Raw genomic sequence first — 16659 nt, 5'->3', positions numbered from 1 at the left:
ACCCTGAACCTTCCGGTCCGAAGGTGAGTGTCATACCACGAGACCACATAGCCGCCGTAAGAGGACAGCACAAATGCCAACACTCGATGGTTTGTACATGTAAACAAAACTCACAAAATCAAACAATTCATTAAAACAAAAAGTCACAACACTGAAATACCAGCTCCATCTGGAAAGGACTTTGTAATTACTAATAGGAATATAGGATTCAATAATCTGATGTCACGTCGGCCCATCAACCAGCAACTTGGGTCTAAACAAAGAAAATCTTTACTTTTTATTCTTCATGCTGGCTATAACTTTTTCACATGTCATGTGATCAGAATGTATAAAAGTCAAGTCAAAACATGATCAGATTTATATTTTTTTTCTCCTTTGGATGCACTTTTATACTCGTAGGAGAATTATTTCATAAGGGCGTCCGCCATTGTTCCGATAGTTTAGATCCAGTAACTAAGTAATTATGCGTCATTACGAGGGAAGTGACGTCACGACTATTGCCCACCAATCAAGGGACTGGATTTGGGAGATATTATTGCATTCACTCAATGACATATCGCTGAGATAAAAGATGGCTATAAAAGACAATTGTAACATCCTCAGCTCTCCCTGGCGATGTATTTATGGGATCTCTCAAGATGGTGGTTTTACCTCTCATAGTCACTAGTGTTATTACAGGTAAGTAGGACAGGATGATGTTGATGATGATGATGATGATGATCGCGATGATGATGATAATGATAATAATAATAATAATAATAATAATAATAATAATAATAATAATAATAATAATAATAATAATAATAATGATAATATTAATGGGAGTGATCATCATAGTTTTATGATAATCTTTACACGTGGAGCTCAGAACACATGGCCGCAAACAAAGCAATGAACGCCAGAGGGATAGTTTACAGACCATGGACAAATCTGAATAGTTTTTAAGTAGTTATAAATCCCTATGGAATGCTTTGTAGTATTGAAATGACATATTAAGTTGTAATAGAAAAAAAAAAACAAAAAAAAAATAAAACAACACAAGGTGCTTCCTGTTACAAATGTCATCAATGCTAACAAATATTCTAAGATTAAGACGAGTACCTTTACGAAACGCATCCTTCGATGGCCTTACTATACATTACGATACATTACATAGTATTCGAGTACATTGGTCTCGACTGTTTCTTGTATTGGGCATTTCTTGTTACAGTAATAGGTAGAGTAATGGTTGTGAAGATGATAATAGTGATGCTGATGATGATGATGATGATGATGATGATGATGATGATGATGATGATGATGATGATGATGATGATGATGATGATGATGATGATGATGATGATGATGATGAAAGTACCAATCACTCAGAATTTTTTTCACCTTCATGTATCAAGGGACAGCATCATTGGATCCAAAATGCAACGGAAGGGTCAGTATGGTCTCCCTTGGATATATCATTCTCACAAACAGCCTTGCCTGTATAATACCTATGATGATAGCCATTGCTGCAAAACCAGGTATCTTACTATATATTTATATATATATATATATATATATATATATATATATATATATATATATATATATACATATATATATATACATATATATGTATGGTATTGATGAGTGTTGGTGGGTACTTGTAGATACGAGAGTGTTCGATAATGTTGGTTAGAGCTAATATAAAAATAAATAAAGTCACGATTGTTTCCATGCCCTTCATGTCGTCAGTCGGCATATGTCCGTAGTGTGCGCACACACACATACACGCAATGAGAACACACTACAAAATGCCACTACATAACAACACCAATCACCGCCAAATCAACAACAAAACGGAAGTAAGGACGCAAATAAATAAACATCGACCCCTCGAAAGAAAAAAGCACACTACGGACATATGCCGACTGAAGACATGGAGGGCATAGAAACAATTGACTCGGCCAAAAACTATATGAATGACTTTATATATATATATATATATATATATATATATATATATATATATATATATATATGAATTATAAAACAAAAACCATGAAATAATAGTGCTAAACTTTAGTATAAAAGGAGCTATTTATAAACATTTGAAATATAATTAAGATAGTTTGACTTCTACAACGTTGTTATCGAGCGTTGCTCTCATCAGGAAGTCCTGATGAGAGCAACGCTCGATAACAACGTTGTAGAAGTCAAACTATCTTAATTATATTTCAAATGTTTATATATATATATATATATATATATATATATATATATATATATATATATATATATATATATATATATACATATATATTATGAGAGTTGATGGATATCTGTAGACACCAGAGTGCTCGATAATATTAGTTAGAGCATAATATTTAATAAATGTAAATAAGGGACATTCACATTTTTTGGTCGGGACAATTGTTTTGGTGCTATACGATCGCACCTCCTCAACCGACGGTGAGTCAAATAGAAAAATCCATAGAGATCGCATACTTAATCCTCTTCGGGCCTTGAGGCACATAGGGCATCCACCAGACATCTCCATTTTTTTGCGATCGGCTGCTTTTGCGGTGTCTGTATTCCAGGACAGGCCTGCTTCCTTTAATTCTTTCTCTATGGTCCTTCGCCAAGTTTCTTTGGGTCTTCCCCGCTTTCTCTTCCCATCTGCTGTCCAGTACAAGGCTGTCTTGGGAAGTGACCCTTTTTCCATTCTGGCCACATGACCCAGCCAACGCCATCTTCTTTTTATTTGGCTTTCAATGCTAGTGCAGTCAGCTTTCTTTAATAGATCCACTGTTCTTATTTTTATAGGCCAAAATAAATTAAAAATTCTTTTTAAACACTTGTTCTGAAAGGCTTCTAGTTTCTGTAGGAGGATGTCATTTTCCAGCTTTCACTTCCATAAAGCAGTACACTTAAAACATTGCTCTTGTATATTTTCAGCTTTGTCTTTCTCATTATTTGCTTTGATTTCCAAAAGTTTTTCAGCATGCCGAAAGCCTAGTTTGCCTTTTGAATTATGTACTTGATATCGTGTTCTGCATTTCCGTCACCTGTTATTTTGGATCCGAGGTAGGAGAACTCTGTTACCTCTTCAATTATATGTTCATCTATCCTAATTTTACTGTCATGTTTTGGATTCACCCTAATGTACACAGTCTTATCGAAATTTATTTTCAGTCCAATTTTCGAGGCGTTCTTGTGTAGTACGTTTCGTTTCTCTGAGGCGTCTCTGTGTGTACTAGAAACTGACGCGATATCATCTGCGTAGTCTATATCTTCCAAAAAGGATGTCAGTGTCCAGCGAATGCCTCTCTTCTTACCATCAATTGTATTTTTCATGAGCCAGTCTAGAGCCAAGATAAACAGAAGCGGGGAGAGTATGCAGCCTTGTTTTACACCATTTGTTACATTGTTACCACAGAGACTTGGCATTGGTAGTTGCTGTACATTGCTTTTATTAAGTTGACTATCTTCATCGGTATACCATAATGGCGGAGTATTATCCACAGGGACTCTCTGTGTAAGCTGTCAAAGGCTTTTTCAAAATCGACAAAAATGGTGTAGAGGGGCTGTTCCATTCAATGCTTTGCTCCAGGATTTGTCTCAGAGTAAATATGTGGTCACTACATGACTTCCCTTTTCTGAACCCTGCCTGCTTTTTTCTAAGAATGTTTTCAATGTTAGGTGAGAGTCTTTACAGAAGGATTCTATTACAAATTTTGCTCGTTACGGACAGGAGTGTGAGTCCACGCCAGTTAGCACAATTTCCCAGGTCTCCTTTCTTGGCTATTTTATAGATGATGCCTTTCTGCCAATCCTCTGGTATTTCTTCCTTTTCCCAAATGTTGGTGAACAATTTACTGGGAATTTTGGACATTTCTTGCGAGTTCGCTTTAAGCATTTCCGCACTGATTTTGTAAATACCTGGGGCCTTGCCATTTTATGTTGTTGTTGTATTGCCTCGTGCACCTCACGCTCAGTGATTGGACCAAGATTAACCTCTACGTCCATTTCTGCTTCTGGGATATCTGTATAAGAAGATGGGTCTGGTCTGTTCAGAAGGTTTGCGAAATATTCTCTCCATCTTTCAATTTTCTCCTTTTCGTCTGTGATGACACTACCATCTTGGGATTTTAATGGTTTCTCTTAACCATAACTTCTGTTTCCTGAGAGCTTTTTTGTGATTTTGTATAGCGTTTGTGTGTCTTGTCTTACAGCTGCATTTTCTGCTTCAGTTGCTAAATTTTCTGCAAAATCTCTTTTGTCTTTCCTTGTGGATTTTTTCACGTCTTTATCCTTCAATGAGTATTCATTGGATATCCTTTCTTTCAGTCGGGGGGATTTAGCGTTCAAGAGATTTAGTTTGATTGATTTTCTTTGGTTAATGAGCTCCCATGACCTTGCTGATATCCAATTCTCTGTATTGGATTTATTGTGTCCTAAGTGTTCAGTGGCACTTTCCTGCATGACGTGGTTGAAATCTTGGATTGTCAGGTTTGTAATATCTTGTATTGCACTTAATTTGTTTCTTACTGCGATATTGAAATTGTTTTGGATATCTGGGATTTTCAACTTATCTGTGTTGAAACGTTTCTCCTTCTGTTTTGCTATTTTTGTTTTCATCAATTTAGTAGAGATTTTGGCTGTGACAAGATGGTGGTCACTTCCAATGTCTGCCAATCGTCTGACTCTGACATCGTTAAAGCTGCTCTTCCATTTTCTGTTGATAATTATATGGTCTATCTGACTTTCTGTTTTCCCATCTGGTGATTTCCAGGTCAATTTGTGTATGTTTTTGTGTGGGAAGAAAGTTCCACCAATAATGAGGTTGTGTTCTTCGCAAAATTCTGCCAGTCTGCTTCCATTGTTGTTCATTACCCCTATGCCTTCCTTTCCAACGGACTGATTTATTTGTTCTTCAGCTGTATTGCCAACTCTAGCATTAAGAGTTCGCATAGCAACAAAACAAAAAATATGAGTGTATTTATATATATATATATATATATATATATATATATATATATATATATATATATATATATATATATATACCCGCCAGGTACCCATTTCACGCCCGATTGCGGTCAGAGAATGTAAACGAAGTTTTTCCAAAGGACTCAATTTTGTTCCGCAAACAACGGAACTCAAACCAGTGGCCTACCGGTATTACTATCTATCTATTGATCTATCAATCTATCTATCTTTCAGTAGTCTTTCAGAGCCCATGAAGCCGGAGTTTCTATCGCAAGAAACGGACCATATCCATCCATTACTATTGGGGGGGGGGGGGGGGGGGGGGGGGGGGGGCGGTCAGGGATCAGAAAATAATCTCGACTTTACCCGGGATCAAACTCAATCTCTTTAGTCTTTGTGAATTGAAGTATCGGGACACCCTCTCCCTCCCCCCCCCCCTCCCTCCTTTCGATCATATCACAAGAGCACAATGCCATACAAAGCTTAGTAATATTAGTAAATCATTTTAAGCCATCAGATTCTTCATGCGAATAACTTTGCAAGCTCCTCGTACATGCTTTCTATTAAATGTGTCAGTGCATGACATTTTCAGTCGAAAGGTGAAAATTTTGGATTTGCATTTGAAGAATATGCTCCCCAGAGCATTTTAATCTTTATTTGAAGTAAATCGGGTGATTTTTCATGAAGTTATGGTCAGATGTATGGGAAAGGTATCCAGCAACTTTTCTCAAATTTCATACTTTTTCAATTTGACTAGCTGTAAAAAATATTTAGAAGTGAAATTGAGCTTTGATATTTCCCGAAGATGTACAAAAAGTGTTGATTTAATCATTGATGATAAGAACTCATTTTTTACAAAAAATTGACCTTCTAACTAAACTTGGCAATCTTTCAGTTCAAACGACTGATTATGTCATTCACTGTTACAAATGTTTATTTCAGGCAAACGTACCAATCTGATGGGCGATATCGACAACACACAGGTATCACCCATGGAAACAATGGATGTATTCTCTGATTTGATTCGGTAATCTCCCTTGTTAAACGAAATTCATATAAATACTGATGAAAGCAAATGGAATAATAAAAAAGAGTAGGATCGATTAATTAAATATGCATGTTATAGAAGGATGTGGAGGAGAATGAGGTGGGGAGGTGTGGAGGAAGAGGTGAAGAGTGAAGAGGTGGAAAAGGAGGAGATGTAAGAGGAGGAAGAGGAGAAGAAGGAGGAGGAGGAGCAGGAGGAGGAGGAGGAAGAAGAAGATGAGGAGGAGGAGGGGGAGGAGGAGGAAGAGGAGAATGAGAATGATGATGAGAAGAAGAAGAAGAAATAATAATAATAATAATAATAATAATAATAATAATAATAATAATAATAATAATAATAATAATAATAATAATAATACTAATAATAATAATACTAATAACAACAATAATAATAATACTAATAATAATACTAATAACAACAATAATAATAATAATAATAATAATAATAATAATAATAATAATAATAATAAGAAGAAGAAGAAGAAGAAGAAGAAGAAGAAGAAGAAGAAGAAGAAGAAGAAGAAGAAGAAGAAGAAGAAGAAGAAGAAGAAGAAGAAGAAGAAGAAGAAGAAGAAGAAGAAGCGATTCCATGTGTTCAATTTGGATTAGTCCTTAAACTTATTTAAGATTTTACTTTTCTAAAAAAAAAAAAAAGCAGTTTAACATTCATTTAAAGTCCCAAAATATCTGATCATTACTAGACTCTACAGCTAATTTTGAAACTGCACATGTCTTCTTTATTTCATGTTTCTAACGAAATGTTTGCTGGTGATGATGATGATGTTGTTGATAATTCTGTTGACGATAACAACGATGACTGCTCATCCAATACGTCCTTTCTAGAAATCTCTTTCCACCGAATATCGTAGCAGCTTGCTTTGAACAGGTATGACAATGGATAGAAGAAATTAGATAACCTTAAAATATTGAGCTTTTATATATCGCAATATCCACTAAACGTGCTCAAAGCGCTTTATAAGGGGTCCTTGGCCAACAGCAACATTTAACATTTAGGACAAGACATGACACCTGTTAGGCGATATTATAATTCTTTTCGGACAGAGACAACGCTGTTAACGTTCAGGTACTCATTTACACTTGAGTACACTGGGAGAATGTGGGTAAAGTGTCTTTTCTAATGACTCAACTATGCGCCGAGCAAGGCTCGACCCCAGGACCTTCCGATCCGAAAGCGAGTGTCATACCACAGACCACATAGCCGCCCCTTAACCCTCTCCTTAATGACTGTAGGAAAATCGTCACATTTGTTACGATTTAAACAATATTTTTCTTATTCAGATTTGGTTGTGCGGCTATGTGGACTTGTGGTATGACATTCGCTTTCGGATCAGAAGGTCATGGGTTCGAGAACTGCTCGGCGCATATTTGAGTACTTGGAAAAGGCTCTTTACTAACATTCTCTCACCGTACTCATCACTCATCGGTGTAAAACGAGTACCTGGTCGTTATCAGCGTTGTCTCTGTCGGAAAATATAATATCGCCTAGCATGCGTCATGTTCCGTCCTGCATGTTAAGTATTGCTATTGGTCAGGGACCCCTTTTAAAGCTCTTTGAGCACGTTTAGTGGATATTGCTCCATATAAAAGCTCAACTTTTTTTTTATCTGATTCACAAAAAATGAAGAAAAATCTTTTTTTTATATTTACAAATACTTAATGCTATTTCGTAAAGTGGGTTTGCTCAACAAAATTATGTATAAAAACATAAGTCGTTCAGAACCGATAGATTCCGGTTTTTTAATGAGTGAAACGGTCAATAGCAATTGCTTGCTACCCTTTGGATAGGACGCTAATCTATTGCAAAGTACTTTCCGCCAGATCTAACAGACCCAGCTACCCAATTGCTGCTGGGGGGTCAGAATTAAAATATCGACTGAACCTGGGATCAAACTCTGTCCCTTTGCGTTTGAAGTGAATGGTCTACCAACTGAGCTATTTGGACCCCCAATATTATGTATATTGTGTACTTATTTCTTTTTAAAATTCAATTTTTGTGTGTTAGATCAGTACATACAATAACGATATTGCAGTAAAAATCATGAAAATAGTCGGTAATGAAACAGTTAAGATTGAATTGTTAGAGTGATGTATAATTGCTTTCCTGTACTTTATACCATACTAATGTAGACAAATTACATAATACTGTGATAGGACACTACAGACCACACGTATTAGGTATAAATTATTGTATTGTATTATAGAAGTTGACTTATTTGTAACTTGTGAACCACCAACTCAATACTACACTATTGGTCTTGTTTATAGTAAATAGTAATAGTAAATAATAAATAATGAATTTATATAGCGCCTAAACATCCACGTTAATCGTGCTCTGCGGCGCTTTACATGATAAAAATGTTTAAAAACAACAAAATTAAAATTAACGACACTACATAATAAGCATGAATACAAAAACAAAATCTAAGCAACATCTATTTCATGAAAGATAAGCCTCGTGGAACAACTCAGTCTTCAGACATTTCCTGAAAGATAATACATTTTCACAGGACTTTGTCCGAGGACTAAGTGCGTTCCATATGCGTGGAGCTATGGATGAAAATGCTTTTTTTTTTTACCGAAAGTGGATTTTGAGGTGGTAACCTTTAGAAGTTTATCCCTTATTGGGTATTGTGTTGTGTTGTACTTTAGAAGTTGGTTAACTTATTTGTGAACCACAACCTCAAGATCACACTATTGGCCTAGTTTATCCCTTATTGGGTACTGTATTTATTGTACTGTAGAAGTTGATTAACTTAACCGAGATACAGGGACAGTAAACTTCGAGATTGTCAAAGGGTTGGAACTAAGAGCTGACGATGCGTATCTAGCTCAGGTGGTGTCAAGTCGGTAAACATAATCTCGCTCATAATATGTTAATTCTTAATAACTTAAATTTGGCACGGGTTATCGCAGCTTTTAACTTCAGATTGGTGATAAGGTCTCTTCAAATTCTCTCTTACAGACTTTATACTTTGAAAGTTACGTAAATTATCACTACTCAAATGATTTGTTTACCGATTTGACTCTGCACGTGTATGGATCTCTTGTTTCCATATCATCATTTTATCATTATATATATATTGAATCGTGTTGGATACAAATATGGTACGAATAGTGCTCGATACTACATTAAATATTTTAAAAAACCACAGACAAGAGCAAAGCCCACCACCAGAAAATGCAACTGCAGAAATAAGGAGCATTGCCCGTTAAACAATGTTTAGAATCAAGTTTAATTTACCAAGCCAAAGTCACCGAAACTAAAACAAACAAGCAGGAAAAATATGCAGGACTAACGGAATATAATTTCTTAACAAGATACAACCTCCACACCTCGACCTTTAGAAACACCAACAAAAACATACACAAAACTCAGCGAACATAATTGGAAATTAAAAGACAACAAACTAGACCACAGCACTTCATGGAAAATTATATCTAAAGGAACAGGATACACACCATCATCAAAACAATGTAGCGTATGCCTAGAAGACAAATATACTATAATCACCTCACAATCAACACAAAAAAATGAGATGTACAACAGCTGTCCACATAGACGAAAACATCTACTACTCAACTACAAACCTACGGAACCACTTCAACAAGCAACAAGACACAACAAACCAAACTCATGTAGCACACTGTCCTGACGATGGCTGAAAGGCCTGAAACATCGTTGTAGACTCACTTCAACATCGTTGTAAGTATTACAATAATATATATATATATATATATATATATATATATATTATATATATATATATACATATAATCTTTCAATGTATTATACATGACATGATATTGAAACAATCATAATAATCACAATTGTTTTTGATCATGACAAAATGAATCATAATCGTATGTTAATTAATTCAGTTGCCAATCATTATCTTTAAGTAGTCAACAGAGCTAGCATTTTCTTGCGAATTTAATCAAAATAAAGAATTCTTTCTAAACTTATTGATCTTCTTTTCAGTTTCAAACGAGTTACGAGAACGTTTCCCCCGCCGAGGACAAAACGTCTGGTAATCCCAAACTTCTTGAAAATTATTAATGCTTTATATTGAAAAAGTGTGAGTCTTTTTATAATATCCACCATATCTACTAAAGATTATCAAGAGGTCCCTAGCAAGCAACAACATTTAACATGTTAGACGAGACATGACGCATGTTAAGTAATATTACAATAATTTTTCCGGCAGAGACAGCGCTGTTTACGGTCAGGTACTCATTTAACCTGTGTACGATGGGAGAATGTGAGTAAAGAGCCTTTTCGGAGTACTCCAGTGTGGAACTCGAATCTATAACGTCCCGATCCAAAGGCAGCAGCTTCTAATAGTGATCAACTACTTTAATATTGTGTCGATCGACCCAATCAGCAAATTCTTTACCGCACTCGTGCACCGTCGCAAACCCACCCGGAAGCCTCGTCACAACACACCGTCGTTCAACTAGATGCTCTGCGGTTTCGGGTTCGTTACCGCAACGGGTACATATTGGACAGGTGGAAAGTCCCCAATGATGAAGGGATTTTGCCGTTGGGCAGGTTTTCGACCGAAGCCGATTGGCTGCCGCCACCCAGTGCCTCCTCTTGCTGGTAGAGAAACCTGGCAACTTTTGCCCCCAGTTTCGAAGAATTCATGTCCCCGAGGGATTGAAATCGTCCAAACCGACTTCCATCTTGTATAGATAAAATGAAGATGACGTCACTCAGATCTTTGTTATTGCTTTTTGCCATCCGCATTTTTGAGTAATTCTCAATATACTGTATTAACCAGACTATAAACGTTCAATGTTACACATAGTTTTGTATGTTGGTCCGTTATAATTCCGGATGGCAATGTTGTAAGATAGTATGTGCTTGGCTAAGAAGACCACAACATTGCCATCCGGAAGTGTAACGGTCCAACACAAAAAACTGTGTGAAATAATATGAGCTTGACTAAGAAGCTCTTAAGATTGCCATCCGGAAGTATACCGGACCTACATGTATAGATAGAATGAGGTTGACATCCCTCGGGTCTTTGTCCTTGTTTTTTGCCATCCACGTTTATGAGTAATTCTCACTTAACTGTATTATCCAGACTATAAAAGATCATGGTTATGCAGAGTTTTTGTGTGTTGGCCCGTTATACTTCCGGATGGCAATGTTGTGAGCTTCTTATACTATCTATATGCTTCTCTGTCCTAAGTCAGGGAATCTACGTACAAGGGTTGCCGGCACTAATTTCGGCTCGGAACGGGGGCACTGTCCATTATGCGCTTGAGAGGGTATCCCCATTCCCGTACTCAGGTGTAAAATGAGTATATGGCGTTGTCTCTCTCTAAAGAAATTTGCAATGCCATCATAGAGGCTTAACGTCTCGTCCTACATCTTAAGTGTTGCTGTCAGCTTGGGATCCATTGTAAAGCGCTTTGAACACAATGGATATTGCGCTATAAATGTCAGTGTCCCAAAATAATAATTTCTTGATTCTTTTTTTTTTTTTGCATCAGCCAGTTTGTTGCTTATTTTAATTCGATTTCTCAAACGAATAATACTTTGGTTCTTTAAGATAAAAAAGGATTTACAGTTTTAGAAATTATTAAATGAAACATTTTAAGCAATTTATATATTGGTAAGGAATGCCGTTTGATAAACTACAAGAGTCACACAAAAGCTTAATGTTTTTGATTCATTTTAAATTTAAAATCAACTTCCAGCATTTTCTTTTTTATATCAAAAGTGAGCCGAATCGCATGTTTATCTAAAAACTTACACACATAGATGATACAAACAAACAAACACACACACACACACACACACACACACACTACAAAAATGATACAGATTTAATGAAAAAGAGAGTTGTATTTGTCATTTCATGAACCCAGATACAAATCTCACTTTGGACAAGAATGAGACAGATCAAGTCACAAGAGTTAAAGTCCTCAGTAAAATCCCATCGACTAATATTCTAGGTAAGAGATTTGTTTACCAAAGTTTTAAAATGTAGGGCAATAGGATTCAATAGTCTGATGTCAGGTCCGCCCAGCAATCAGCAGCTTGGTTCTACACAAAGAAAATTGGTACTTTTTATTCTTCATGCTGGCTATAACTATTTCACATCTCGTGTGATCAGAATGTATAAAAGTCAAAACATGATCAGATTTATAATGATGTTCTCCTCTGGGTACACTTATATTGTGCTCGTCCGAGAAGTATTCCATACGGGCGGCGGTGGAGTGACGTCACGACTGTTGAACACTATTGGTGTTGAGAAATATTTCTTTAAACCGCCTGATTTGTGTAGGCAATTGTAAATTGTTTATCTTTTTGACTCCCATGTCACAGATAATGATAATTTTGATGAAAGTGATTGTTATTATTATGTGAAGGGCGCTCTTTTTCTAGAAACATTCCAACCCTCTGGAACCAAATCTCAAAAGTTTTACGACATTATTCATCCGGAGAAATCTGAAAGAATTATCTTAAGACTTTGTTCTCTTCTGACTTAATGTGTAGATGTATCTGCTGTAAAGCAATCTGAGCACTTCCTTGTGATATGTACAGCGCTGAAAAGTACATTTAATGATTATTAGGATTATTGTGATAATTATTATTATTATTATTATTATTATTATTATTATTATTATTATTATTATTATTATTATTATTATTATTATTATTATTATTATTATTATTATTATTATTATTATCATTATTATTATTATTATTATTATTATTATTATTATTATTATTATTATTATTATTATTATTATTATTATTATTATCATTATTATTATTATTATTACTATTATTATTATTATTACTATTATTATTATTATTATTATTATTATTATTATTATTATTATTATTATTATTATTATTATTATTTTATTATCACCTTCATCATTTTGATCATCATCATCATCATCATCATCATCATCATCATCATCATCATCATCATCATCATCATCATCATCATCATCATCATCATCATCATCATCATCAGTATCCTCATCAACATCATTCATAACATAACATGGTACTTTTAATGGTTATTGGTCTGTATATAGAAATGCTCAATTTCAAATCCACCTTCCTTCCCCAAGGTCTTGTGATCTTTTCATTCATCATTGGATTAGCCACATCTTCCATCGGACCGGCAGGCCGGGCTTTCTATGTCTTCTTCCACTCGGCCAATGCTGTGATCATAAAGGTTTTAGCCTGGCTTGTATGGTATGTATGTGAAGGCAGAAAATTGTGTCTGGGTCAACTACAGTTCCAAGTTATTTGGTGTTTCGGACGTTTACTTATTTGCAGGTCTGCTAACCTATTTATTATGGGCTCATTGTTGTCATGGAAATCTTTTTTTTTAATGACGCAAAATATTGTCCATTACAACAATATTAAACTAGGCCCATAAATGCTTTCGGATGTCAGGCCTGCATAAATGCACACGTCGCGTTATACCAAAAAATATTTTAACCCCCCCCCCCCCCTAACAAAAAACAAAACAAAAAAAAAAAACCCCAGAAAACAAAACAAAACAACAAAATAAAGTCAACCAGCAAAATTTATTTCAAAATCTGTCATTTTTTTCTTTAAAATTCTGTTCTCTCAATACATCCTACATAAACATAAACGTGGAGACAAATTGATATCATTACGTTGGCGGGGAGGGGGGCATGGGCGTAAAGGAAAGGACTCTAAACAAAGTGGACGTGGTCCTCTTTTCGTTTGTTAAAATACGATGCAGAGGCATTTTTTATGGATTACTGGGTCTAAATATCGTGTTTACCTTAGATACCTCTTAATTCTCTATGATATACTCTATCTAGAAAGTCTCTGGGATTTTTGCAACCAGAAGCGTTGCTATGATATAAATCTTTATCCCAATGATAATGGTTCACTTTCGGATTATAAAATTCACACTACTTTTCCCTTATAAACGTTAAATTAGTTTAAAACTAGATTAATTAATTCCCGTGAAAAGATGGACGCGCCCCCTTTTACTGCAGACTTTAAGCAAGTCAATTTTAAAAGTTCCATTTCAAACGTAGATGCATGATATGTATGATTTTTCCAAATAATAATTGTCACGAAAAAAAATATTTTTCTTTTGGGACCAACAAAGTATTTATTTTATGGTAAATAAAAATACGCTATTTGCAAGCAAGAAGATAAAGATCTGAACAAGTATGTATGAAAGGTGCCAGACAAAGCAAGAAAGAGAAATAGATGAAAAAAAAGTCCCAAAAAATCAGTCGACCTCGCCAGACGAAGCAAGAAAGAAAAATATAAGAAAAAAACCGTCCCAAAAAGTGAGTCGACCTAAAAGATTGACAGATTTTTTTTGGGACGTTTTTTTTTTCTTCTATTTTTCTTTCTTACTTTGTCTGACACCTTTCATACACGCTTGTTCAGATCTTTATCTTATACTGGTGCCTGCTCCTTAATTTCTTTAATTTGAAATTTACAGTCAACAGTTCCGAAGTGACTTCAGCCTTGTTTTTACACTAGTGTTTGGGACGATATCAGAAATCGTCGATATCAATACGATACGATATGGCAGCGATATTGACATTTTAACAAGAAAAAATTATTATCACAGTGCTTCCAAAAGGTACCGAATTCGAATTCCCGCTGCGCCTGTGGCCATCTTGAGTAAGCGGTCTTGGCCAAGCTCACTTTGCAGTGTTGGCAAGACTGCAACTGAAGCCTGGTTTATTTCAGACTTCCCTTCGAATATGCCCTAAAGACAAAAAATGTCCCCTTGGGGTCGAATTAATAAAGTACGTTTTGGGTTTTCATTTATTTAAATTTAGAAATGTTGCTAAGGTGCGAAATATCTTTTGGTAGCCTGCCGTTAGTATTGCACGTAATAAAGTGAATTTCTCCTCAATCAGAAGCAATCGTCTAAAACAATGAATAACGCTTTTTGAAAATACGTGACAATACCAAAAATAAAACAGTGCGATATTTCTTTTACCTCCAGTGCAACGGGAGACATACCAATTTTTTGGAAGCACGCTCTTGTCCAACCCATCTACAAGAAAGGTGATAGAAGCAGGGTTCAAAACTACAGTCCAATTTCAATAACTTGCATTTGCTGCAAACTATTAGAGCATATAGTGAGATCCTCAATAACTGAATATCTCGAAACTAACAGTATTGTCTATGATGAACAGCACGAATTTAGGAAGCACCGCTCATGTGAAACTTAACTTATATCATTAACACATGATCTGTCAGCTGCTATTGATAAAGGAGGTCAAATTGATCTAGTGCTACTGGACTTTTCCAATGCCTTCGTCAAGGTTCCTCATCACCGGTTAATCCATAAATTGTATGACGTTGGTATCAGGAACAAAACTTTACAATGGATTGCAGTTTTTCTGGACGATCGCACCCAACAAGGTCTTGTCGACGGCGAGACTTCAACTATCGGGATGGTGACATCAGGTGTACCTAAGGGCTCAATCCTTGGGCCCATCCTATTTTTAGTGTACATAAATGATCTTCCACGAGGTATAAGGTCAAAAGTGCGCCTCTTTGCTGACGACACTGCATTATATAATCAGATAAGAACAATAGACGACTGCAAAACACTAAATGGCGATCTAGCTAAATTACAAGAATGGGAAACAATAACTCAAATGCCAACATGCCTCCACGCGATTGCTAGAGTTCACAACGTGACTTTTTAACAAGTTTACAATGTAAATCCCTACAAACTGTGGAATGATCCTCGACAATATTGGAGAGTTCCAAGAAGAAGAAGAAGAAGAAGAAGAAGAAGAAGAAGAAGAAGAAGAAGAAGAAGAAGAAGAAGAAGAAGAAGAAGAAGAAGAAGAAGAACTATCTTGAGTCCCTTTTGCCGATTGATATCGTCGATTTTAAAGAGTCCGTATCGTAGGCAGGCGGATGTGCCATAATAGTCGGATCCTAGGCTAAACGCCCCATCGCCTCAAATGTTTATATTCTCTATGCGGCTATGTAGTCTTGTGGTATGACATTCGCCTTCGGATCAATCACATCGAATTATTCTCGAAATTTTATGATTATTTCAGGATGACTCCATTGGGCGTGGCATCTCTCATCGCTGGAGCATTCCTCAAAGTAGAGCATCTCGACTTCATCCTTACATCCTTGGGCTATTATTGTATCACCACTATTGGCTGTTTAATATTTTACTTGATAATTCTATCCATTGTCATTAAAGTGATGATGCTTAGGTCAAACCCCTTGCCGTTCCTGGCTTCCCTGTCTAGAGTCTACATAGTGATATTTGCAACCACAAGCACGTAAGCAATGGATTATTATACGATTCTTATACTCGTGCTTTTTTTGGAATTCCGGACGCGTTCCCAATCAGTGCACGAGCTTGCTTATAAATAACAATGTGAAATTGAATGTAGGCTTCAATTCAATATACGTAAACAGATAAAATGGACGTTTTTGATTTCCCCTTTATCAACAAAACAGTTTGCGAATGAACATCGGGAACAGTCTGAAATTCAAAACGCATGAGTGTAAGAAGTCTTTTATTCTACCTCTGAATCGATTCATATTTCGTCATCTTTGAGTAAAAGACATTTTTCAAAAACACTTAAGTAATACTTTTGAATCAAATT

The 16659-nt window shown here is 35.7% G+C and overlaps 1 protein-coding gene across 3 annotated transcripts in view; it reads left to right on the top strand.

Moving 5' to 3' along the window:
• Positions 1–16659, top strand: part of LOC144978393 (excitatory amino acid transporter 2-like) — a 70541-nt gene that overhangs the window by 46742 nt on the left and 7140 nt on the right. For all 3 annotated transcript variants that reach the window (XM_078924359.1, XM_078924358.1, XM_078924357.1), the window contains exons 3-10: positions 604–678; positions 1395–1517; positions 5911–5995; positions 6859–6901; positions 10016–10064; positions 11914–12000; positions 13135–13261; positions 16096–16329. In XM_078924359.1, the coding sequence (XP_078780485.1) occupies positions 604–678; positions 1395–1517; positions 5911–5995; positions 6859–6901; positions 10016–10064; positions 11914–12000; positions 13135–13261; positions 16096–16329 (823 nt within the window). The remainder of the gene's footprint in view (positions 1–603; positions 679–1394; positions 1518–5910; positions 5996–6858; positions 6902–10015; positions 10065–11913; positions 12001–13134; positions 13262–16095; positions 16330–16659) is intronic.

This window comes from Berghia stephanieae, chromosome 8 (assembly GCF_034508935.2).
Source record: "Berghia stephanieae isolate SIO BIC M18660-M18661 chromosome 8, UCSD_Bste_1.3, whole genome shotgun sequence".
Lineage (NCBI taxonomy): Eukaryota > Metazoa > Mollusca > Gastropoda > Nudibranchia > Aeolidiidae > Berghia > Berghia stephanieae.
Note: the sequence above shows the minus strand (reverse complement) of the source record. Positions and strands in the feature narration are given on the sequence as shown.